Source organism: Lupinus angustifolius, chromosome LG15 (genome assembly GCF_001865875.1).
Source record: "Lupinus angustifolius cultivar Tanjil chromosome LG15, LupAngTanjil_v1.0, whole genome shotgun sequence".
Taxonomy (NCBI): Eukaryota; Viridiplantae; Streptophyta; class Magnoliopsida; order Fabales; family Fabaceae; genus Lupinus; species Lupinus angustifolius.
In genome coordinates this window covers 15,458,783-15,483,828 of record NC_032023.1, presented here as the reverse complement: position 1 = coordinate 15,483,828, position 25,046 = coordinate 15,458,783, and the positions used below count along the sequence as shown (strand labels likewise).

The window sequence follows — 25,046 nt, the reverse complement described above, 5'->3', positions numbered from 1 at the left end:
TCCTCTTCTCTGCCTTTATAAAAGAAGTGGTTATTACATGACATCATAGACAATTTACATAATATTATTTGATATTTGCACAATTTTTATCATCAAATTATAACTGATCTTACCTCTATTTTGTTCATGTACGCTTTAATTATACCCATCTCAGATGATATGAGGAGTCATGGAAATGGGTGCCAAACATTTTCTGCTTTATAAGCACTATGCTACCAATAACCCTTTTCTCTCATCTTTCTCTCCAAACATCTTTTTAACTCATGAACATACCAAATTATAAAAATGTCAACACAAATCTTACAATTCAACCTATATTAGAAGTGCCATAGGCATAATTACAAGTGAAGCAATACAGGAACCGATGAACTTATGAAGGAATGTAATTGAATAATTCATAGCAAGTGGAGGAAGCGAACATAACACAGTTCAGACCAAGAAAGACGAAGTCGAGTTTCCAGTGTCAAATTCTGATCAAACAAATTTGTAAAGGAAGAAAGAAAATCTTGTTTATCACACGCTTTAAGAAAACTGAAAATTTCAAAGCCAACTTGTAGTGCATTAATATATTACAACTTGCATAAAGTTGGCCCAAATACAGCTCACAAGAGTGTCACAAACACACAAAGGATAAAAATGCCCTTCGAAGAACATCTCAGCTACAAAGATTTGGTATGCACACCCTAGCATCTGAATTCTGTTGTCCTTTCCATATTCTTCCTGTAACTCTGAGTTTCAGCTCCTTCTTATCCCCACCAGAGAAAAATAGTGCCATATTTCGTTGGATAATGAGGCCGTCGTGACTATCCCTGACTTTACGGTGACTATCCCGAACACTTCTTGGCATACCTTCCCACATGAGTTTCCTGCCATTGCCCCCGACCTCTAGGCTATAGCTATAGTTCCGAGCCTCATTCTCATCGCCCATGAAACGAAGGAATGCCATGTAAACAGGGGCAATGCCAAGCTGGAAAGCTTCAAAGTGAAGGCAGAAGTATTGGCCAAAACAATGAAACACCTAAACACAGAAAATACAAGTTAGCAAACATAAGATCCAGAGGCAGTGAGGACATATAATGAGATAAGTGTGCACACTGCAGCTAGATGGTGAATCAAGATAAAAAGTTGTCTTTAGCCATCATTCTCCAACCGAAAAATAAAAATCAAATTGTACAGATAATCAGATGAAACACAAATATGGTTCTGCCATGTAAAACAGAAACAGAAACAGAGGGAATGACAAAAACGATCTGTCACAATCATTTAAAAGCATTTTGTCATAGCGTTAGATGATAGAGTATTATGGCGTCGTTCAACCATGTAGCCGAACCCACCTAGTGGGATAAAAGCTTGGTTGTTGTCGTATCAATTCCCTTATCTCTCCTCATAATTTTCCTGTAATAAAAGTTTGATGAGCATATAGGTGGCAATAGTGAACATCAGAAATTGTACTCCCCATACGTAAATTTTTTTAACAGTGAATAAATGACAATGGGAAACAGCGTCCCTCTCCCGATATTGTAAGACAAAATGATGTGGTACACTTACCGTGAGCATCCAGGTTGCATTCTCTACTTCACGCGGATTTGACTTCACATAACGATGATTGAATGTGCATCCTGTGTGCATATCCACCTTATGATCATCCCTCAAATGTGCAACGAGGAAGGGAATGTCCCCAACAACAGAACAGTCTGATCCGGCATAAGGACAACTGTACGGCCTAAAATTGCATACCGTCTCATGCTTAAGCTTGCTGTAGTATGGAAAGATTTCTGGACATCCAAGGGAGTAGAACTTGCAAGGTAACTCAAGTGATTCAGCCACTTTCTCCAGTGCCAAACACCTAATATCTCCAAGCTCTTGTCTACAAGTGGGACATCGGTTGTGCACCCTCGTTTTACAAGTGGAACACAGTGTGTGGCCATTGTGGCACTGCAAAGAAGCTAATTGTTACATACTCCCCTCCTTTTTAGCAAACATACACATTTGTTAAGATTCAATCATGACATGATAAAGTATTGCACACGCAACACGAGAATTGCAGAACCAAAGATTTGCCAAAGATAGGAAAAAATAAATGGCCTATAGCATTCGACACACGCACACACAAATATTGAGCAGCAGAAAGATCAAGAAATCAGAACATAAACCTCAGCGAATCTACTAGTAAGTTGTAACTGATTGATGTCCCGAACAAGTTGTATCCAGCAAATTGAAAGATGTTCTCAGCTTCAGAGAGTAGAGACCATAAGGTGTTGTAGTTGTTTAATTTGAAGGATCTCTTCAGCTTAACTTAGGTAGCAGAAGAAAGGTAGCTTTAAATGCACTTCTGGTATACAGTGAATTGCATGTACACACAGATGCACACTTACAAACATTTAACATTTATTATGCATGCAATGAACAATATAAATATATAATATTTATATTTTTAAGAAAATAAGTCCTGCATTTTATTCATGACTTTTATTCATTAGTATAGGTACAGACACAAAATTGAAGAAATATAGTCAATATTCTTTTGTGAATTTCTGCACCACGGATTTCCGATACTAGCAGTCATCTTTTGCATTGAGAGGTTGTTCATCTATCATGGAACAAGTTGTTTAGTATTCCTGGGGACTGCGACTTGGAACTTGGAAGCTTTTATCTCAACGTGGTAAAGGGTTCTGGAAGTCAAAATTGTAAAGACAAAATCTTGCTCCATTTCCTGGTCTTAGGTGTATTGGGTTTGAGTGCAATGAGTAAAATTTCAACCAGAATTCTACCTGCATATCCTTTTCGGGATGGACTAGCTTTTCTAGTCTCCATGGTTTCAGCTTTCAGGGCCTCTTAATTAGGCATGGAAAGGGATTGGTTATCCCTTTTAAGCTGACGTTTTGCTCTTTTTGTTTGAGTTCATTTTGCTGGTTTTCCTGTGTTTTAACAACTAAAGTTACAGAAGCAAACATTTCTAGATGGAAACTTCTTCTGTGCCAGATTTATAACATGTTCTTTCAAGTTTACTACAACAACCAAGGTGAAATTACAACTTGATGTTCCATTGGTTCTGCTCATCCTAATGAAGAATGCAAACATAGAAAATCCATGTAACACTATAACTATTCCATCGAGTTTTTGATGAAATTTATGTGCCTTTAGTCAGGTACAACTACTAAAAGAATTGTATTTATCACTTTTCACATTATCATTAAATTTCAACCAAGACAATCCACGTACACACGAGACTAGCATGTCGTATTTTATAAACATATGACACTATCACAAGCATTATGCAACTCTGAAATGTATTAAATCAGAGTCACATAATTCACTCTCTCCCCATACGAACTATGAACTGGTTCACATGTACTGACTCATGGTACGTCGGCATCTTAGTTCGCACAGAATGGAGAACACAGAAAATGGTGATAGATATTAGATAGTGACAATTGAAGAGGAAGAATAAGGAAATCTATGTAGTTGTTGTTGTTGAAGAAAACACAGCGTGTTTTGATAAAGATTGTTCATGAAGGCTATTCAAGCCAACACCACAAAAACCAAAAAAACTTATTTTATGAACTTATTTGAAATTGGCCTATTTATTAAATTTTACTCGAAAAATCAATCTTATGAGCTTATTTCAAATCGACTCACTTATTAATTTTTTTCTCAATCAACAAATCTAAACATAATTACTAAATCATATTATATCATAAATGATCGAAATCAAATATGAAATTATTTTAAAGAAAATTTAAATAATTTTTTAAAAATATATTATTAATTATTTATAATTAATAGTTAATAGTAGTAATATAAGTATAAAAGAGTATCAAATGTGCGAACTGAGTACAACCCTAACGTACCAGATTTGATGGGATAACACGTACCCGTACCAGAGAAAACCGCATATTATGTTTATAAGTACTAAAACAAATATTTGCTAGTTTTTGGCACTTGCTCCCATGAGAAACAAGTGAACATGCTACAGAGATCAAAACTTTCCAGTTAAGCAACACATAAAAAGCGAAATACATTGCTCGATGCTGGAAAGCAGGGCATGTAAATAATCCTAAAAAACCTTCCCTCAATGCATGTATATATCTACTGAGTACCAAGACAACAATCAATTTGCGAATAGTAAGCACAAAGGAAGTACTAAACAGCACCAAGCCCTTGCCAAATACATAAATAAAAGGTGAGATTAACATTTGACAACAAAGTTAATTCCTGGATTTGGCACCTTACTATTACCAATTGCTTGCTATAAACAATATACTTATGAAATGATCGGAGGGGAGAGAAGGGAAAGGGAAAGGGAATGATCGGGGGTAACAAAATATACTTATGAAATGGCTTTGAAACCTTCATTTCTCTCCAAAACCCAACTGGCAAGTGGACCTAAAGGGCAATCTATTCCAGCCAAACTCACACATGCAATTGCAAAGTGACTTACAATGCTTGCCCTATGTAATGAACATCCAACTTCAAAACCAAATCCAATTAAGCAAAGTGTCCTCATCCCACAACCCCATGCTCAGAAAAAAAACAACAAAAACTAAAATCTGCTTAAACAAATCCACTCAATCCATCAAAATAAGTTACACATAACATAAGATAAATGAAAATCATTACCCAAAAAAACATAAAAAATAGTGAAAGAGCTAACCTGATGAATTGGAGGGTACATTGAATTGGTACAAACAGGGCATTCAAGCAATTCATGGACACTGGTTGCAGGAGCAATGGCCGTTGAAACCATGGAAATATTGTGATTGGTACTTCCATTACGAGGTTTTGTGGAAGAAAACTCAGAGTGATGATGGTGTAGATGGATCTCATCCTCATCCATGCCATCAGAGTATGACACACATTCAATGCTGTCCAAATCCATCAAATCACCAAACCCTTCAACCAATTAAGGAAAAAAACAAAATTTGAGAAACACCCAGGTATCAAAATCGAATTTTTCGATGAATTAATTACCTGGGTATTCCCCTTTTCAAAATTTTCTTCCCACTAAATTCTCTTTTGCTCCTTTTTTTCTTCCTTTATCTTTCGGAAAATTTTAGAAGGAAAAGGAAGAGAATAGGGAAAGGAAGATGGGGGTGATGGACATAGACGATGAATGAATGGATTCCAACAAAACAAACTCCTTTCTAAGAAAGAAGATGTTCTTTTTCTTTGTTGTTTGTTTCTCTTTCTACCGAGGTTATTTCATCATTTCATGTTGTCAAGAGAGAGAGGAGAAGGAGGACCGTTAGATTTCAGAATTTAGAAAAGGGTCGATTTAAAAGGTAACTATATTTCATCTAAAATCGTATAAATTTTGTTATTTGTTTGAAGTTTTTGGTTGTTGTCAATTGTTCTTTGTTTTAAGTTTTTGACCAAAACTCATAGTTAGTTTTTTTTTTAAAATTATAACGGTTCTCAGAGACATTATTAGAAATAAATTGATGTGCCATAACAGGTAAGTTAAAGTAAAAGAAGTCTTATTTCTAAAACTCAATCTTATATCATTTAACTTAGTGAACTACCACACCAAACAAATCTTGCAACATCAAATAAATTTCATGAATAAAAGACAACAAAAACTGAAATGCACATAATTAATATTTAAACACAGTGGATACTAAATATTGCAAACTTGATAAAAAACTTAATATATAATGATAGCCACCCACCATTAGCCTTTTTCATATTTGAAACTATTTTTTGTTTCCTTTTTCTTTTTTCAATTCGAAGCAATGATCATTACTGCGTTATTCCTTGATAATCTCCCAAAGTAATTGCGATTTAAAGTAAGAGAATTTTTGTTACGTAAAGAGTATTTTTTTTATAAACTATAAACTATAATAATGATGCCAGGTTATAATATCATCAATTCACTTATATGTATGCTTCAAAAAATAAGGTTAGGAAATAACACAAAAATGCTATGGTTACACCTAATAATGTTTTGGAATTCATTTAGAGTTACTGGTTGATTAAGAATAGAACTAGTTTTGTTGATATATTTGAACTGTAAGAAATGGTCCAAAGCATCTTAATATGGAAGAGCCAGACAGCATATCTTATTCACATAGATACAAGGCCTTAATCACGTGATGAAGCTCCAATTCACTAATCAATGCATACACAGAGATATATTTAGTTCTTATTTTTCTATCATGGGTTTTCTGTCTTCTCACCAACTTTTAGAGTTCATTCCTAGTAGTATTAAAATCATAAGAAAGACTTTGGCAATAATGATGAAGGTTATTGTTTTCGGTTTGGAGATTGGGTACGTGTAGCTTGGTTTTATGTGTATTATATTTGATAGTTGATAATTTATATTGCAATAGCAAATTCCAATATTAGAAAAGAAGAATCAACAGAGTATTAGCAAATCCAACTAGACACGCATGTATCATACTAGGTTAAAAGTTCGACCCATGTGAATGACATTTGTTGAGAGAAATATTTACGCACCCTAAAAAAAGATTAGTTCCTTGTCTAGAGGGTGGAAATATACTTAGTTATACAAAAATAGAATGTTAGTAAGAAATAAAATATTGTTGGAGATTTGTTTTGAAGAAAAATAGTCATGCTAATCACTATGGCCAAATTGCAATTAAAAAAGTCACTATTCTTTTTTGCCGGAAAAGGTATATTACTTGAATATAATATACAAGAGCACTTAATAACACTCACATCAATATAGAATTATCCCACGTAAGTGTCTATGAAATGCATACATAACAAGGTTTATGTGAATCTCATACATCGTGGCCAACAATTATACATCACTAGTCACTACATTGAATCATTACAACTAGATCATCAAATTTTGGGATCACAATTTCTCCTCTTTAGATCCTTGCCTTCGTACATCCACACTTCTTTTAAAGCAAAACTAATCTTATATGAGAAACTAAGTGTGCATTTTAAAATAACCAAAGTCTTAGACTAAGCACTTTTTCTTCAAAAGTTCTTTGATTATAAGCTATTTTTTATCATGAAACAAACTAATTCAAAGATATTGCAAATACTCCTCCTAAAGCACTTTAATTCAATCTTGGCGAGCAATGTCATGTTATATTAAATCATGAGCTATATTAGTCTAGTAGTATAGGATCTTACTATATCCTCAGGTATCATATTAGGCCAAAAGTTAAAAGTTCGATTCCTGAAAGCAAGATTTCTTAGGAGGGACAATCATGCATCCTAAAATGAATTATTTCCTTACTCATAGGGCGAGGGAAAACCTTTGGTTATAACAAAAAAAAAACCATGAGCTGCAATACATTCAGGTGGTTAAAATCTAGAGCAAAACCAGGAATGGACCTGAAATATGCAAGTGATATACATTTTTGGCTCCATCAATGATGCCCAAAACTTACATATATGAACCAGGTATTGTAGACTTAATAGGTATGGGGAATTGAGTTTTACCTCACTGTGATTGTCTTAACCAAACTAACCACAGGGGGAGTGACTATTGAAAGTACTTGATAGTACATTGATTTCCACCAAAACCATGAGGCAATTTGAACCTATACCCTTTATATTATTTAATAAATGTATAAACTTATGTACAATGATAACTACAATAGATACCAGCAATAGATTTACATGCTGGCAACGATGGATGGAAGTTCTGTCTCCGATTCATGATCTCGGCTTGGGATCTATGGGTAGAAACAAGCATGATTAGGAATTTGATTTGACATAAGAAAATAGAAAATTATGTCATCGAAAATGATGCATACCTGGGAATCATGTTTTTGCTCTGAAAGGTAACGGTCCAACGCTCCTGTACCATAAAGGATTTTGGCACCTCGCCCGGACGTTTCACTACCAACAGCTTCTTCATCAACAAGAACAGCATCTATAACATCATCGCCTGTTCTGGTATCAGGAATCTGCATAAAAAATGTAAGTAAACTAAGACATATAATCTATAATGGTCATGGTACTCCAAAAAGAGGTGTAGGGGTATCATTTTTCATCTTATGTAGCTCATCATGGTACCCTTTTTATAACCACAAGTATATAAAGGAGAAAAGATAGAAACAGTGTGTGTTTTCTGTGGTGTTGGGGAAAGGGTGCTATAGTCTGAACTCTGAAACAATAAACCGTCAGGTACTGGTTAGATAATAATTAATAAAATAATATGGTTACGGTTTCTAATGCACTGCTTCAGATATTGGCTACATGGGTGAACCTAATGAAGAGCCTATTCTCGATAGACCACAGTCACATCCCACCAAAAAATCACAATCTATTTTTAGTTTATCAATAGAAGTTACCGAAAAATTTAGAATAGCTTTGCCCTCTACATTAGCTTCTGCTAGACCAGACACTACATGCAAACGGTCGTACCCCTTATATTTGCTCCCAAATTGCCATTTAGATCCCTTCCTAGAAAAATATTTTTTCTAATGGTATTAGTTGAATTAAATCTTCTAAATTCTCCAGAAATCTTAACTTGCATTGCGTGTCTACCCCTACTTGGAGTGCACATTCACTGCTAACATTAAAACTATCTTGTTTCACTACAAACTTCTGTGTTAAGATCCTATCTACGAGTCTCCTCACACCCACGGCAATATTCTTCCAATTCTTATGTATTTTTATGCCAACCCATTTCTAAATTTAACCTTGCCAGTGTACCGAAGCTTAAATGCTAAAGTGTTTAATTCCTTTCCTTTTCTCCAACCTATTTAGTCTCTTGTAGGCATATAAAACTAATCCCCGTCATGGTGTCAACTATTTCCTTAGATTTTTACCTGCAAGCGAGCCAATACCCCAAGTTCCAAAAGCAATCTTACCCTGATGAACTAGCATTCTTGCCATCTTCACATACACACGTTCACTAAAATGTTGGAATCCTTGCTTGTTTTTCATTAGACCTATGCATTAATGTAGCAACTCTTTGAAATTTGACATTGCACTTAAGTCATACAATGTGTTGCTTATGAGCAACAGCCAAGCATTAACACAACCACATCATCTATTCATGTCTTAGAGATTCAACAAAGTTTGCATTAGTTGTTGACTGCCTAACACAACCTCTCATCCTTTTTGGTATTGAGGCCATCTATGTAAAGTTTTGCAACAAAGCGCAACAAAGCACAACAAAGTTTCTGTATATTCTCTAAATAAAGATAAAATTGAGGGTAACATGCACATGAGTGGGTGTCAAGATCTAATGCTTAACGGTTGTCTAGTGTCATTATGTTGTAATGTCTTTAATGTTATACTCCTTGTTCGATCCCATAGGCGTGTTACACTCCATGTCATAGTGTCATACAATATGAACAAATAATTCATCAAAAGGAAAAGAATAGCATACCTCATACATGGCATCTACCAATACACTCTCTAATATTGACCGTAAGCCTCGAGCACCGGTATTCTTCGATATTGCTTTCTTGGCAATTGATCCTAGAGCGTTTTCTGTAAAATGCAGCTTGACCTGAGAAACAAAGTATATGTTGATTTTTTTGTCAAAACAGTCATTTCCAGCCCAAGAAAGCATATAATCAAGCATTCTAAATTTAAATGAACAATCAATCCCCCACTCCTTAAACCCTATGAAGCACGGATACTGATACGTGTCGGGTACGATACGTATCTGATACGTCGACACGCATTTTTTCCAAAATACAGGATACGATACGTTCAGGGATACGCGTATAAAATAATAAAAACACATAAAATATGATAAAATTGTAAGTGCAAATCAAAATATCCAAAGTAAAAAATATAATGGAAATTTAAAATCATTACCCTCCGTAACAAATCTATTATATCTTATTTTAATGAAAATGAATCTATCCTAAAATCATTGCCCTCCATAACAAATATATCTTATCTTATTTTAATAAAAACAAATCTATCTTATCCTGTTTTATTGGAAACGAATCTATATATCATATACTTTACTGAAAACGAATCCATATATCCTATATTTTATTGAAAACGAATCGGATACGTATCTTAATATTTATTTATTTTATTTTATTTTTTTAATTTTTGGATACGTATCCTTCGCGAATCTGAGCGTATCCGTGTCGGATACGTGTCGGACACCGACACGTGGGGGTGTTTGACGAATCCGTGCTTCATAGCTTAAACCTATGATGAACAAGCAAGAAATAAGCTTGCTCTTGAGTGGGAAGGTTTTAGGTGTATAGGGTCAAGCCCATTATTGTAGCTTCTCACACTTATCGGAGAGAAGACATGTTATTTTCAAAAATATACAAAGGACTAAGAGGAGGGGGAATATGAGGAGGTTCGTAAAAGCTTACTTCATTCATTTGGAACATCTTCTTGTATTGCTTGCCTAGAGCATTCTTTGGCTCTGTGAGGACCTATTTGAACATATGAATAGAAAATATAAGTTAAAAGCATTGATGGCATTAGGTGGCACCAAAAATGACTTGTAAAGTTAAAAAGAAAGAACACAAGGTGACAATTTAACTGTCTGAATAAGGGGGAATAAATTCAAAACAGTGTTAGATCACCCGAAACTTTACTCATGAGAAGGTCAGTAATTCTGACAGTCTGACTTTCACATATCTCTCATTCTAATTTGTAATCGATCAACATGCGATTATTCAACTACATCATTCAGTTGTGAACACATCCAAATGAGGAAAATTTTACAAGTACAAGGTCTTAAAGTGGCTAAGTTGAATGGTTACTTGAATTTAGCCTACCTGAATAAGTTGATGTTCAGTTAAAGCTGACAAACTGACAAGAATAGGAAACCGCCCAACAAATTCAGGTATTAAACCATATGCAATAAGATCACTACTTTCAACCTGTAAAAAATAATAATCTTCAGTTTTGTAAGTATCCAACTTGAATCTAGTTGGTTTATAAAAAACCAGTGTCCTTGAAAGATACATCATATGTAACTTACAGTTCCTAATAACGATGATACCACAGCAGCATCTGTGACCCCACCTGTCCTCATGTTCGAACGTACGGGCGCCCCAAATCCAATAGAAGAATCCTGACGCCTGAAAGGAATCAAAAGAGTCTAGTTACAAAAAGACTGCAAACTCAATATTATTGATATCACTAGAATACAATTTTAAGGATTTCTTCAACCTTTCTGAGATTGTTTTCTCTAAGTCTATAAAGGCTCCTCCACAAATGAAAAGTATATTCTTTGTGTCGATCTGTGAAAGTGTGAAGAGACACAAAAGCCAAAACAGTTACAAATCAATTGGAAACTGCAGACAGCTCTTCGCAATATAGAAGGATACCAAAAACAAATCCAAACAACCTAGAATCCAAACGTTCGTAAACATCTAAGCATGATGAATTAAAATAGGAAAAATAACAACAACAAAATTGGTTTTCTCATATCTGATTGCACTCCTGTACCGGTGCTATAATTATTTCCTTGCAAGTATATAAAGATTAATGTACACATACCTGAATATTGTCACCTCTAGGATGCTTTCGAGCTCCTTTCTCAGGGACGTTGACAACCTAAAAGAAAGAATACTACAAATCAGCATGCTATTAAATCCAGAAGTACATAAATGAAAATATAACCAGGCGTTTTAAGTCTATATTTGACTTTGCTGTTCCAACATCATCATAGCGCTATAGCAGTTCCACAAAACTATAAATTAACTTGCTTTCAGTGTTTGTCACAGTATGAAAAGAACTAACAGTTCCCTCAAGCATCTTCAATAATGCCTGCTGAACGCCTTCGCCAGAGACATCTCTACTGATATTAAGGCTTTCTGCCTGAAATGCAAATAGTACATGTAAAAGTGATGGAATATACTTATGGAACATGAAGAGGAGGTAAAACACGTAACGAGTTAGAACCTTTTTGGTAATTTTGTCAACTTCATCAATGTAAACAATGCCTTGCTGTGCAGCTGCCACATTATAATCTGCAACCTGAAAAATAAATTTATGAGTTGTTGATTCTGGCTACAATTTGTGATTCTATGTTTGTTAATTTATGTGTCTTCCATTAAACTGCAGCTAGTCCCTTGACTTATTGAAAGAAACATCAACCGTTTTAAACAATTAAGAGACCATTGAGAAAAGTATATTTCAGAAACTGAGGGAGTTGGCAGAAGAAAATAATTTCCAATGATAAAGAAAATGTTGCAATAGAATGAGAATCTGTAAATACAAGTCAGCACTCTATGCTATGTTCAGATCAAAAAAATATGAGTTCAAATCCTTCTCATTCCAAGGTTGAATCACACATTAAACCCTTAAACCTGGTTCTTCCAGGTATAAGTAGATCCAAGATCCACTTCTCAGGATATGGATTTAAAATGTTAAAAGCAAAGAAATGATATTATAATTATATTTATATTTATATTTACATTTTTGTTCAAATACTAAAAATCCACTAAAAAATGGTCACAGAGTCACTGGTCCTGTTCTAGCTGTATGGTGAATATGCAAATTACTATGGTGTACGAAAATAATAAGGTAGTCACTTGTCAGAGAATTTACCACAAGGAGCTTGTATAATATTGACTCCACATCTTCTCCAACATAACCAGCCTGCAAAAAGGTGGTTTGAGGTTAGACCTGATACATAAGCATGTAGCTACCAGAGAACAAAAATTAACATGAAATTATCTACGAAAAATAAAAATAATGCAATAATGCAATAAATGCACGCCTTCAAATCACAGGAGAAAAGGAAAGGAAATGATTCCCAAAGTACCTATAGGGTTTTTTGAATTTGACAAGAGGAAACATTTCTGATATGCCGTCTACATTTTTTAGTACATGAGGTTTTAAGGATGGCATAAACATGTGCATTTCATTTTTTGCTGATAAGTTACAACCTTTCAAAGCCTTTACTCAATACTTGAAAGGGGAGGAAATGCTATTAAACATCTTTCAACATAAATAAAAAATTATTTCCTCTCCCTGCCCTTCCCTCTTTTTCGGGAGATGATATATCAGTGAACAAGAATAAAGCCACTAACTTGCCTGAGTGAGTGTAGTTGCATCTGCGATAACAAAGGGAACATTTACAAATCGTGCCAGGGTTTTAGCAAGTAATGTCTTCCCTGTCCTTGAAACGAAAGCACCACATCAAAGAAAAACAAGTTAGACTAGTAACAAAGCATTATTGATTTACAAAGAAATGAAGATGGAAAAAGCAAAGGTCCTAAACATAGTTTCCTTCCCTGTTAAATTAATTAAACATGTTTCCCATCACCATAGGGCTCAATGCAAAATCTTAATCCACTTGTGCATCTAAATATCATCTATCTAGGTCATAATGTTTTCACAAAGTTTCACGTTGTATGTTGACTGATAAACAAAACCCTCTACTTTTATGTAGGCTTGGGACCCACAGTGGAATGAGTTTCACAAAGCATGACAGAGACAGAGTATAGACACCCATTGAGTAAAAATAGTAGAATCTCGCCTAAGGTGGTCTGGACATGTGAGAAGACTAATTGAAGTCCGGGTAAGAAAAATTGATATAATGGAGGATAGTCTAAAGGCTTTTATTAATGTTGTATTAGTGCAAGTAATAGGTAAGTGAGACCAATAGTCCAATACTAAACGCCTTATAGAGTGAGACCAAAAAAAACTACTAAAACCATTAAAAAGGACACAAAGGCATCATTTGATCCATGTAGCTGACCACACCTTGCAGGAAAAGGTTGTTCTTTAATAGTTCAACTAAATGAAACTAGATTATTGAGAGACGTCGAACTCAATTGTGAATCCAAGAACAGAGAAAAAAAGAAAAACTGGTTTACCTGACCCTGTTGGCCCCATTAGAAGGATATTGCTTTTCTCAAGCTCAACTCTATCATCATCATCAATAGCACTAGCTATACCATTACTTGAGTCTCCTGCAGGCCTAAAGTGAGAACATGTGAAAAACAGTATCTACACAGAACTACCAAAGATAATTACTTTACACATGCGAAGAAAGGATAACAAGGTGACATAATATACTAACCACTTTGGTGAAGAAGATTCATGAAAAATCCTCTTGTAGTGGTTATAAACTGCCACAGAAAGCACCTGCAAATGCAAATAAGTTAACAAAACTCAACATTCTTTCCCCTAAAAAAATGAGTGCTAATAAGAGTAAACCCTCACTATCAATAAAAGTTTTATCCACCAATTATGTCCTGAGTCCTGAAATGCTTAAACATCGTCAAATTGGTGCTTTTCTAAGAACTTAATTGGCGATAAAAAGCTTCTCGAATCAACTTAATAGCAACTTAATTGATGTCAAAAAAACTTCAACAACCTATTTGGTGGCAGAAATATCTTTCAACTACTGAATTGAGAGTTAACTCAAAGTAACAAATTGCAAAAGAAAGATAGAGATACCTTCTTAGCCCTGTCCTGTCCAATTACAAATTTGTCAAGCCCTTTACATATCTCCTTAGGAGTTGGAAAATTACTCCCCAAATTGGACCCACCCCATCCTCCATCTTTCAAATTCCCTGAATCACTACCGCCACCGCCGCCACCAGAGCCATCAAAATTAGATTTTTCCATCCTAACAACAATCCCACCGCCAGACCAAACCTCAGGCGGGTCCCCGCCTCCATACGTGGAAGCAGAAGCAACAACGTTGTTATATTTGTTGCTGGGCATACGAGGTTGTTGTTGTCGGAAATGGGTTTTGGCTCTGTTAACAAAATCACCACGGAGAGAGAAGGGTTTGAAGGAAGTAAAGTGATAAAGGGTGTTGTTATTGGTGAAGGTTTGGTCCAATTTAGAAGGTGTGAGACTCGAGTGAGAATTGAAGATTCGACCAGCATGGATGTAATTGTTGAAAAGGAAGTATCTGAAGTGAGAAAGTGTGAGGGTTGTTGTTTCTTTGTGCTTCAATCGAAACGCAGCAGTAGCAGCAGCCATGGGAGAATGGATTATTGGGGTTGAAGAAAAAGCTCAAAAGTTTTGATTTTTATGTTAAATTGGGATTATGATGAAGATGAAGAAGAAAATGGGGAAGGGTGGTGTTGTTGTAAATAGAGAAGAGAGAATGTGTATGTTGTGTATGTAAGTATCTGATTGGAGAGATAAAGTTTTTACCTTTTTGGAGATAGCAGTTTAGCTGAGTGAGGGTCAAATTAATATGGAAGATAATGTAATCCTTTTCGATCATAGACAATAATTACAAAATTACATTTATTTAATATTGTTCTTTTAAAAATTGGATAGTTGAGCAAAATAGAGGCACTCTAAATCTTTAAAAGTAATAATTACGTCGAATATTTTTTCCCACTCGTGGTGAAACAACGCCACGACCGTCTACCTAGCCAGACCACCTCAAAAAATTGAAAGTATTTCCAAAATTTGTCCATCACAACTATTAAGTGATTTTCATAATAAATGCACAAACCTAATAGCAAAAATCGAAAAGAAAATGTTTTTTTTCCTGAAAAGCACCAAAGTGAATCAAATCACTAGTCTTTTAAATTGTTCTTAAACTATCAATATACAGTAAATTAATTCTTCTGTTATTTTATCTGCTTTTGTAAATAATTAGAAGAAATTAATATTTAAGGTAAATATATTATATATATATATATATATCCTCTTACTATTTTATCTTCTATATTTTTTATTCTCATAAAGAATCAATTTGAGCGGTTCAGGTTTTGTTTATATGTTGGTAGGGGATTAGTTTGTTGCCACCTTCATGCAGCAGATGGATTATATGTAACCATTTTTATTCTTGATCGGATTGCTAATGTTTGTGTATCATCTGAACCAAACATAGGATAGACACTGGAAAATACATCCAACCAAGTCAAAAGCATCCTTTTTTTATCACATTCAATGTTATTCATTCTTTCCCACAACATTCTCTTCAAGATTTTTCTTTTTTTTTAGATTCAGACAATTAAAACGAGACATGTCAACCTGCAAAAAAAATTGAAATTTAGACATGTCATATTCTCCTACGAATTCTCCAACCTACTATTAGAAGGATTTGTATGAGGATACATCGTAATTCTAACTAACTAAACTAAGGTTAAATCCAAAAAAATATGTAGAACTACAAAGACATGCCAAACAGATATACAACATTCACACCCGGTAAATGTGAGTTTTATGAGGTAATTCATACACAAAGGAACCAAGAAAATGGTGCAGTGCTTGTCTTGAAAAGGTAACCATGCATTGCAGCTCTCACATGAGTGAACAGAAGAGAGTCCCCTCCAACTTATCTTCCAATTTAAGAAATCAAAAATGAGAACTTTTCCTTCAAACAGAGCCAGATTACAAAAATGATATGAGCTACAAGGTCCAGTATGGAAACAAGTTGCTAATGCCACGGGCTCTCTTCTTAGCTTGCTTCCCGGCTTAATCCCATCATCGAGTGGTCTGAGCCTGACAGTGCCATTAGATCAAAGAAACTTAATAATATGGTCAGAGCTAGGTCACAATTCAAGATACAAAAGCTATCCTACTGGACAGGTTGAAACAGATATGTGAACCAGATGTTAGCATAAGCTTGCAAGTACACAGTGCAATATAAGCATGCATCAGTAAGAAACTTCTTTGTGGGTTGGTTAATAGTCAAATATTTCACTTTAAACTTGTTCACAATACTAAACTGCTTTAAAGAGGAAGAATCTCTTTAGGGCCTGTTCCTCCCAGACCGAGCAGGATCATGATGGTTGTAGCCTATAGCGGGTCATCAGGCCCACTTAAGCTAAACAAGACTGATTCTAAACACTAAAAAGCTTATCCTTCTAAAATACTCATCATTAGTAGGGATGACAATGGGCATGGGTAGTAATTATCTGCTCTACAAGTGAAAAAAATTCTCATACCCGCCCGTACCGGTACGGGTACCCGTTTGCTGGTTTTCTGAGGGTTTTAGCAGGTACCCGCGGATATAACGGCTACCCACAGGAATCTATTAGGGTTTAAAAATTGGAAAAAAAAACTTTCTAGAATGGTTACTTTTTAGACATTTTGTATGTCTGTCATTAGTATAACTACACTGGATAGGATCTTATCTCCTACCTTTTACTTATCACATATTTGATAGTTGATAGTTGATACTAGCCAAATGTCCTTACCTTATTATCACTGGAACAACCATATCACTGTTAGGAACACATAAAGGCTATAAGAGAAGGGGATGCACTCAACATTGATTAAGTTCTAACTCCACTTTAAACCTCTGAAACCACATATGGGGAACAGAGGCTTTGGAGATACACCAGCTTAGGGTCCTAGCCCGTAGGATGCACCCATCCTCAGGTACCTTTCAGAAGTCAGGACACTTAAGAACAGCAACCCTTAATAATAGTAAAAAATCTAAAGTAATAAAGTAATTGAAACTGTTCTAACACAATCAAAACAACTAGGATATGGTTAAAACAATAAACAAATGCATTAAATACAATATACATTCAAACCAAATTCACTATTTTATAAATCACCAAATATTAAAATTCGAAGTTCTAAGACAGAAAAGTTACCAGAGTTGCATATGAATTACTATGTGCCAAATGCTTAACAAAATCGTTCTTCATTTTTTTGAAATTGAACTTTGCCACGTCCAGCAAAGTTCGTTCACATTTTAATTCCTCGAGAATCTTTTCCCTCTGCAATTTCATATCCTCCATTTGCCTCACAGTTTCGTTTTGGTTATCAGGCCCCTTGGATGTCTCTGGTCTAGGAAATCTCACATTCACATCTTCCCTGCATCCAGCACACAGAAAAAAAAAAGCAAAGGAAATTTCAAAAAGGAAAAGAGAATAGTAATGACAATTAACATGTAACCAAATTCTAGAGAGCAGAGATCAATAAGATTTTTTAAATTATATATCTTATGATTGCATTTCTTCTAGAAAAAATTAAAACAAAAAGCTCTCTGATGTTTCTAGAATGAAGATTATTTTAAAAAAAAAAGAGAACCTTAAGCTTACTTGAGAATAATAAAAGAGTTTTTCAGTAAACACAGAAAATGTATCAAAGCAGGAAACTACAGATCTTAAACTTACAAGGTTCAATGATTATCAATTGAGGTTCCATTTTGTGTGACAACATGTCTACACTTAAATAACTCACATGAGTTCTATACAAAATCTAATGAATGATTGACATCCTTGAACCAAATTATGCATAGCATTATTCTTGTAAACTAAAGTTAATCCAGCTGAACCACATCTAAGTTATCGAAGATCTCTCATGGGAGTTGGGACACAATTTCAAGAAAGACTATTCTCCCACTAATATAATATGTTTTTTCCTAAAATGGAGAACACCAAAGTTATTCGAATTCCAAGGATTGCATAATATAAGGTTCAATGTGTCATATAATTTTTAGAAGATCCTAAAAAAGAAATCATGCATAATGTATATAGCAATAAACCTGTATTCAACCCCATACCTCTTCCCCAAGGAAAATACACCGCAACTCCTAACCATTCCTCCATCTAAAGAAAGAGCTCCATCACTTATGCAAGGTAGTGCTTGTATCATTTCTGCCCTTGTTGTATATACTTGCAGACGAGAAAAGAGATTATAAAACAGAGTTTCTCTGAGGCCATAACCACCAGGAGTAACACAAAATAGGTTTGAGCTGTCAACATTGATCATATTCACAGCAAAGCCAAGAAATCCAGCTGGAGACTCCCCATTCGGTAATCTCGGGTTTAAAATGTCCAACTTACGCTGAGGGTCATCAACCACATATTTACCAGGATAGAGCCTAAACAATACAAAAATGGAAAAAGGTTAAACAAAAAACACACTAACTTATCCACAACCACAGCTCACAAATGAAAGACAAAAACATGAGACTCTTGCAGTCATACCTCAAAGATTCAAGGCATATCACTTGAAATCGACCATCCAAAGCCCTTCCGATAGAAGCACCTAGCCCGTGAAGACCAGAGCCCTTATTTATGGAACCTTCATTATCATACACTTCAAGAGCTTCAACACCTTCATAAGTTCTACAAACAATTGCCAGCATATACTCCAATCCAAGATACTCTGACAAAAGCCTGCATTCCAAATAAGTACAGTGAAACTATCTGCATGCATACTTATGTACTCATAGATATTTGCATAAAATTAGCAATAAATAAAAATAAATTGTTTTTCATCTTGTTTAATGATAATTCCATTGAGGATGAAGACGTTTACATGGCTCATAAATATAAGTGCATGATTTCACTAGCCAAAAAGTGTGTGTGCGTGTGTGTGCTAAGCGAACCTGCTAAGATTGTCATCCTCAACTTTTCCCAGCGTAGCTACAATACCCACAACATCCTTTGTCAATTGAAGATTAGAAGCCTGAGTTCCATGACGGGTCTTAAGCTGGCAAAAGATACCAGCAGCAGACTTTTCATGCTTCATTATCTGTTTATTTACATCCTCGTCACCCATAGGGTGGGTATTGTCTCCATTACTAATCTTGGGTTTGGGTGTACTTGAAGACTCAAACTTCCCAATAGTAGCTATAAAAAGGAAAAGAAATACATAAATGATACTTACTATTCATTAATAAGGAAATAATATAGAAAAGAAAATAAAAGAGTATTTGCACAGATAATAAAAATATTTAACAATTCGAAGTTTATTGCATCCTTATCCATTTCAAATTACTACATTTGATATATGCACTTCTACTTTCAGTAGATACATATCGTAAGCTGTAATGTCAACAGTGCACCATGAAAGTTATAACTAAAATACTGATGTTTAAATAAAGAAATACAACTTGCAAGACCACCTTCAGAGTCATCTAGTGACCAACAACTACATCACTAACATTTTACTCCGTGACTTACAATTGCATACAATGACATGAAAGCTTACAACATTGATTCTGTTATGCACCTTACAGTATAGGGTAATGGACATTTTAATAACTTGCTTTTTTATCCACTTGCCGAACAAAGACAGAATATCAATGCATAGCAAACAGATGTACCTTGCAAATGAAGGATGAGATCGTCCAATTTGCTTCTTTGGGTGTTCAATCGATTTAGGTTGTCCTCATGCTGCTTAATTTTCATCCCTAACATATGTAGATCATCTTGCAGTTTCTGGAAGTGATACATAGGTATGGAGTTTGAGTAAACCAGGGTATCTCCATTGAAATCAATTGGTATAGCAAAAAAAGTCATCCTTTTTGTTGATAAGACCAATAACAGAACATGGTAAAACAACATGATAAAATATATGTAACCTGGGAATGTTGGACGATGGCCTGTGCTTGTACAAACCCTTCATCTTGCACACTGTCATTGTTTGCATTTGAATTCACCGGCACCAATGCTGTAGATCCTTGTATGGATAGTGGTGTTGGATGAACTGATTGCTGCACAAGTAGAACTTATTCACATTAATAAATACACCATAATGCTTACATACATGAAAGATCATTGCTGCTTTTGCAGGTAGATTGTCCAAACTTCTGGACCACCCCAAATGAATGAGCATTAGTCCAGTATTTATTAGAGGGATGGGGGAGTTTAACAGCCTATAATAAGCAGTCCGTGTACATACCAAAACAATAATTAATTTTCTTCCTCACTTAATTTACACCGTATCTTTTATTAGATATAGAAATACAGAAGAAAGCAAGTGTACTTCCCTATCTTGCAATGAATTTCAACTAAATTTAAGGCAGGCCCAAATTGCTCAAGGCATTCTACCAAGGATTATGGTTTTTTCTTCTTTTAATTATTTACTTCCACGAAAAGCAGACAGATGGATGAGATAATGAGTAATGGCTCATGAAAACAATGTTGGGTTTCAAAAATTAGAACAAATAAGGCCAAGGCCAATGGCACCCAGAAATCCGACCAGCAAATAACACTTGTTGGTCTGAATGGTAAGGAGCTCCATTCCTGTGTCAAACTTAAGTCTTGATAACAGAAAAAATAAAAGCTGGGAGAACTTTGCCGTGCCTTTCCCGGCTTGAGTCAAATTAGTCTGGGCACGCAAAGAATATCTCATCCCCATTGTGGAATCATTAAAAGGTCAGTGTTCCAGGAAGCAATCACATTTACTTCGCGTGCCAAAGCTTCGTTACCAGCAAAAACACAATAAATTTGATAGATCATTTTTTATCAATCATGAGTCTTTGGCACATGTAACTGCACAAAGTGTGACATCTGACATTTTCGGCCGATAACTGGAAAGGCGCTAGCATGCTTCTCACACAATAACTGAAATACCTAAATAGACCACTCCAATTGAGCTACCAATAGTCGCTATGTTGTAATTAGTGGCGGACCAAAGAAGGAGAAAATTGAATGACAAAAGCACACACACTCTCTCTCTCAAATTATATGATATAACAATCAAGCTTTTAAATATGGGTCCACCATTGTTACATATGTTAAGGTTTTGTGAGTTGCCAAAACTGCATCAATTGAGGCCGCATCGGCCGCATTTGCCTGAGATTTTTGGAGTCTCAAAAACCGCAAAACCTTGATAGCAACTATAATGTGAGTGGAGAAAAATGCAGACCCTAAAATTGTTCGATTGGTGAATTTCTAACCCTTTTCAGTTTAATAAAAGTGATAAGAACATAAGATTTAGTTCTACAAATAAAAATGGAGAGAGAAACGAACCTGGTTGTGGTTGGTGGTGGTGGCGGCACCGGGTGGAGGTGGTGGTTGAAACATGATGACTCGGGAGTTGTTGAGTTGACTCGCTGAGTTTGTTATGTTATCGTCAGCACTCACAAAATGAATCTCTCTAAAATGCTTTGTTACTTTTTTTTTCTACTAATTATTACTGTGTCAATTGTGAGCTTGATTTCACGCATGTCTTGCACCAACCTCAAATTCCAAAAATAAAATATGCATTAGAAAGCTAAGTATTTTAAAATTACTAAGTTTTCTAATTCATATTTTATTTTTTTTAACAAATAAGCTACTATCAAAAAATAGTACGTTTATAAAAGAATAATTTATATTGTGTGTTCTAAATTGTGTAGTAGATCTAATATATAATAACACATTAACATTAAGGAAAAGAATATAATAGATAAACTCACATTTATTTTATCTTGATTTCTGGTTTAATATTGGTTACACAACTTAAGAGAGAAAATAAAGAAGATTAGTTTATCCTACTAATAATTTAGAGTCACCACCATATTTTTACACTCAAGAAAAAGAAAACTCTCTTTATATTTACTTTCATGAATCAATTACAGATCAAAGAAAGTATTAACATGTATTTACTTATATAGTGACATCTTTACTAATTACATTAACTAATTTAAATTTCAAAGTTGCTTCGTTATTTATTTATCTATAAAGCAATAACTTAATTTTTACTTTGGCCTCTCACAATATTATATATTGTTCATAGGTATATGAAATCAACACTATTTAGTTCTAAAATAAAAAATTGTTTCTTGGTTGAATTTGTTTTATCGTAGAGTTAATTACACTGATACCTCCTGAGTTTTATTGAAATAACACAAATTATCCCTTACTTTTTTACACATACACAAACTTCCTCTAGTTTTTATACTTTTGTTATACTGACCACCCCTGCATGAGAATACGTGTAATTTTTTAAATAAAAATGTGATAAATGCAATTAAGTTAAACAAAACATCATATATTATGTGATAAATGTATAATATATAAATCAATGTATCTTTATTATTTTTTATTACAAAATGCATAAAAAATTCTAAATAGATATTGTTTAAATTGTTCTTATACTATATCGTAAAGAACCAAAAATAATAAAGAAGTACCGACTCATATATTATTTAGACTTGTTTCTACACTATATCATTTTTGTTTAACTTAATTACATTTATCATATTTTTTGTTTAAAAAATTGCACTTATTTCTCATACAGTGGTGGTCCGCGTAATGAAAATATAAAAATTAGGGGGTTTATGTAGGTGTAGAAAATTGAGGAATGGTTTGTATAATTTCATTAAAACTCATGATATATCAGTATAATTTACTCTTTATTTTAAGATTTTGAGAAAATCAATAACATATAATCTTAGTATATCGTCTTTATCTCAAGAGCTTAGAGTATAGTCAAATGTATGCTATCACATCTCAACTTAAGAAAAGATAAATCATTAATAGCATCTACTTTTCAATCCTTAAAGTCCTCCTTATTATAAGGATTAAATATATGGTTAGCCAATTGTCATCGCTTGCTCACTCATTTTGAAAGAATGGGGTACAACCTTATGTTTCCAATTATATCTCAATTTAAAAATATGACAAATATGACTTTAATTATTATCATCATATTAGTCCTCATTATATTTTTGAATCAGTTGAGGAAAAAAATATTTCATTAATTTTACACTTATTATCTATGGAAAAGCTTTTTGTTGTTATTGTTGGCCCATTATTAATTTATTTCAAATAAATTATCTTATTTTTATTGTGAATTATATTTAATAAATAGAAGTGACATCACACAATCATCCAAAAATGATATGAGTAAAAGAAATGAGGTCTACACTCACTCCATTTTTAGTTAATTTTGTAATGAATTTATTTTGGTATATTATATATTTATTGTTAAAATGATTTAGTGCATGAACCTCTCAGTTAATACAATATATTATATTACAATTAACACATAGGTTGATACAGTAACTAATATTAGTCATAATTTGAAAAATAAAGACAAAGATAATAATTTAAATTTATTATGAACTAATTTGGTGTACACAAAAATTGTTAAATACCCAAATAAGTCTCTTGTACTTTTTATAAGCACGTGTTTTTGGTTGAGGAGTTAAAAATGTTAATATTCTCTAATTAATTTTTTGGGACACACTTTAATCCAATCTTCAATTTTGCCAAGAATAAAAATATTATTTAAAAAGTAACACAATCAACTTTTTAATATATTAAATGCATAAATTATAGCTTAAATTTTTGTTTTGTAATATTATTGAAATTTTGTGCATTTTTTCGTTGAAGATTATAGAATTATTTTTCCAATACAAAATTATATTTTCTTGATTTCTATATATTACCCAAGGTTTGACTATGCTCATAATAGAAAATATTATTTTTTACTTTTAACAAAATTGATATTGTTTCTCTCTACTTTATTATAATTATTATTTCTTTGTTTTTGCACACTTTATTATATTATACAATTTCTATAAGGGAATATTTGTTACAATAATAATTGATATTGCAATGGACTTTGAAAAACAAAATTTATAATTAATATAATTAATATCATATTGAGTTTATTATTTATGTATTGTGTAAAAGTTATTTTTAGTATATTACTATATTAATTATTCATGTTTGGATTATCATTTGTTCTTAAATAATGCAAATTAACAATAAATTATATGTTGATAGTTCAAAATACTCTTTATGTGTCCTACATAAAATATATGAAATCAAATTATATTTTTGATATAAATTCTTAAGTAAATTTATATTATAATGATCCCTGCATTTCTAAAGCTCACGTGCATAAAAAATGGTTTACTCAGCAATTGTAATTGTTTTTGGGTAACTTAATTTTTAATGAAAAAACATACTATAACTGCCTGTCTTAGGTCAAACATAGCATACTATAATGGCGGAAAAATTACGGGGACTACACTATCTCAGCTTTAATGTAGCTTTTGAATTAATTACGGGTTTGGGGTATTTTTATGAAACTCGTGGATGCCATCCACGAGTTTGGCAAAGTTGTGGACCAGAGCCACGATTTCACTAGAAAGTCGTGGATACCATCCACGATTTCCATTTATTATTCTCTCTCCTCACTGAAATTGTGGATAGGGTACACGACTTATAGTGTCGTGTACCCGGTACACGACTTCTAGTGTCGTGTACCCGGTACACGAGATTGCATGAGTTATTTCGAATTGCACTCATTTACGAAACGTTTTAGTTGTTATTTTTTTATTAATTTATAAAAATAATGTATTTGAATATGGTAATTTTAGTTAAATGATTATTTTAGTATTTTAGTATGGTAATTGAATATGTTAAATGATTAATTTAAATTAATTTAATAACAAATTTGGAATTGGAATAATTTGTAATTTAAAATTAATGTAATAACAAAAATGGAATTGGAAA

General features: G+C 33.7%; 3 protein-coding genes across 4 annotated transcripts; all 3 read right to left on the bottom strand.

The window, feature by feature from the left end:
- LOC109328560 (E3 ubiquitin-protein ligase SINAT5-like) lies at window positions 395–5,248 on the bottom strand. The gene is given in 4 exon segments (XM_019562080.1): window positions 395–685; window positions 688–1,018; window positions 1,549–1,935; window positions 4,655–5,248. Coding segments are annotated over 4 exon segments (969 nt in total). The 5' UTR covers window positions 4,880–5,248; the 3' UTR covers window positions 395–659.
- LOC109328466 (CLP protease regulatory subunit CLPX1, mitochondrial) lies at window positions 7,307–15,028 on the bottom strand. 2 transcript variants are annotated; one of them, XM_019561940.1, is made up of 15 exons: window positions 14,332–15,028; window positions 13,952–14,016; window positions 13,746–13,849; window positions 12,961–13,040; window positions 12,472–12,522; window positions 11,824–11,898; window positions 11,662–11,739; window positions 11,419–11,475; window positions 11,089–11,159; window positions 10,898–10,997; window positions 10,692–10,796; window positions 10,281–10,343; window positions 9,323–9,445; window positions 7,737–7,889; window positions 7,307–7,655 (listed from the first exon to the last, which is right to left on the bottom strand). In XM_019561940.1, exons 1-15 carry the CDS (start codon window positions 14,863–14,865, stop codon window positions 7,596–7,598), a joined length of 1,719 nt encoding a protein of 572 aa, XP_019417485.1. In that variant the 5' UTR covers window positions 14,866–15,028; the 3' UTR covers window positions 7,307–7,595. The 2 variants fall into 2 exon arrangements, with proteins under 2 accessions (XP_019417485.1, XP_019417486.1); XM_019561941.1 differs by having other exon boundaries at window positions 13,746–13,841; window positions 14,332–14,448.
- Window positions 15,761–21,738, bottom strand: LOC109328774 (protein DEFECTIVE IN MERISTEM SILENCING 3-like). The gene is made up of 8 exons (XM_019562392.1): window positions 21,567–21,738; window positions 20,174–20,305; window positions 19,916–20,030; window positions 19,196–19,439; window positions 18,792–18,983; window positions 18,365–18,685; window positions 17,451–17,673; window positions 15,761–16,347 (listed from the first exon to the last, which is right to left on the bottom strand). Exons 1-8 carry the CDS (start codon window positions 21,618–21,620, stop codon window positions 16,330–16,332), a joined length of 1,299 nt encoding a protein of 432 aa, XP_019417937.1. The 5' UTR covers window positions 21,621–21,738; the 3' UTR covers window positions 15,761–16,329.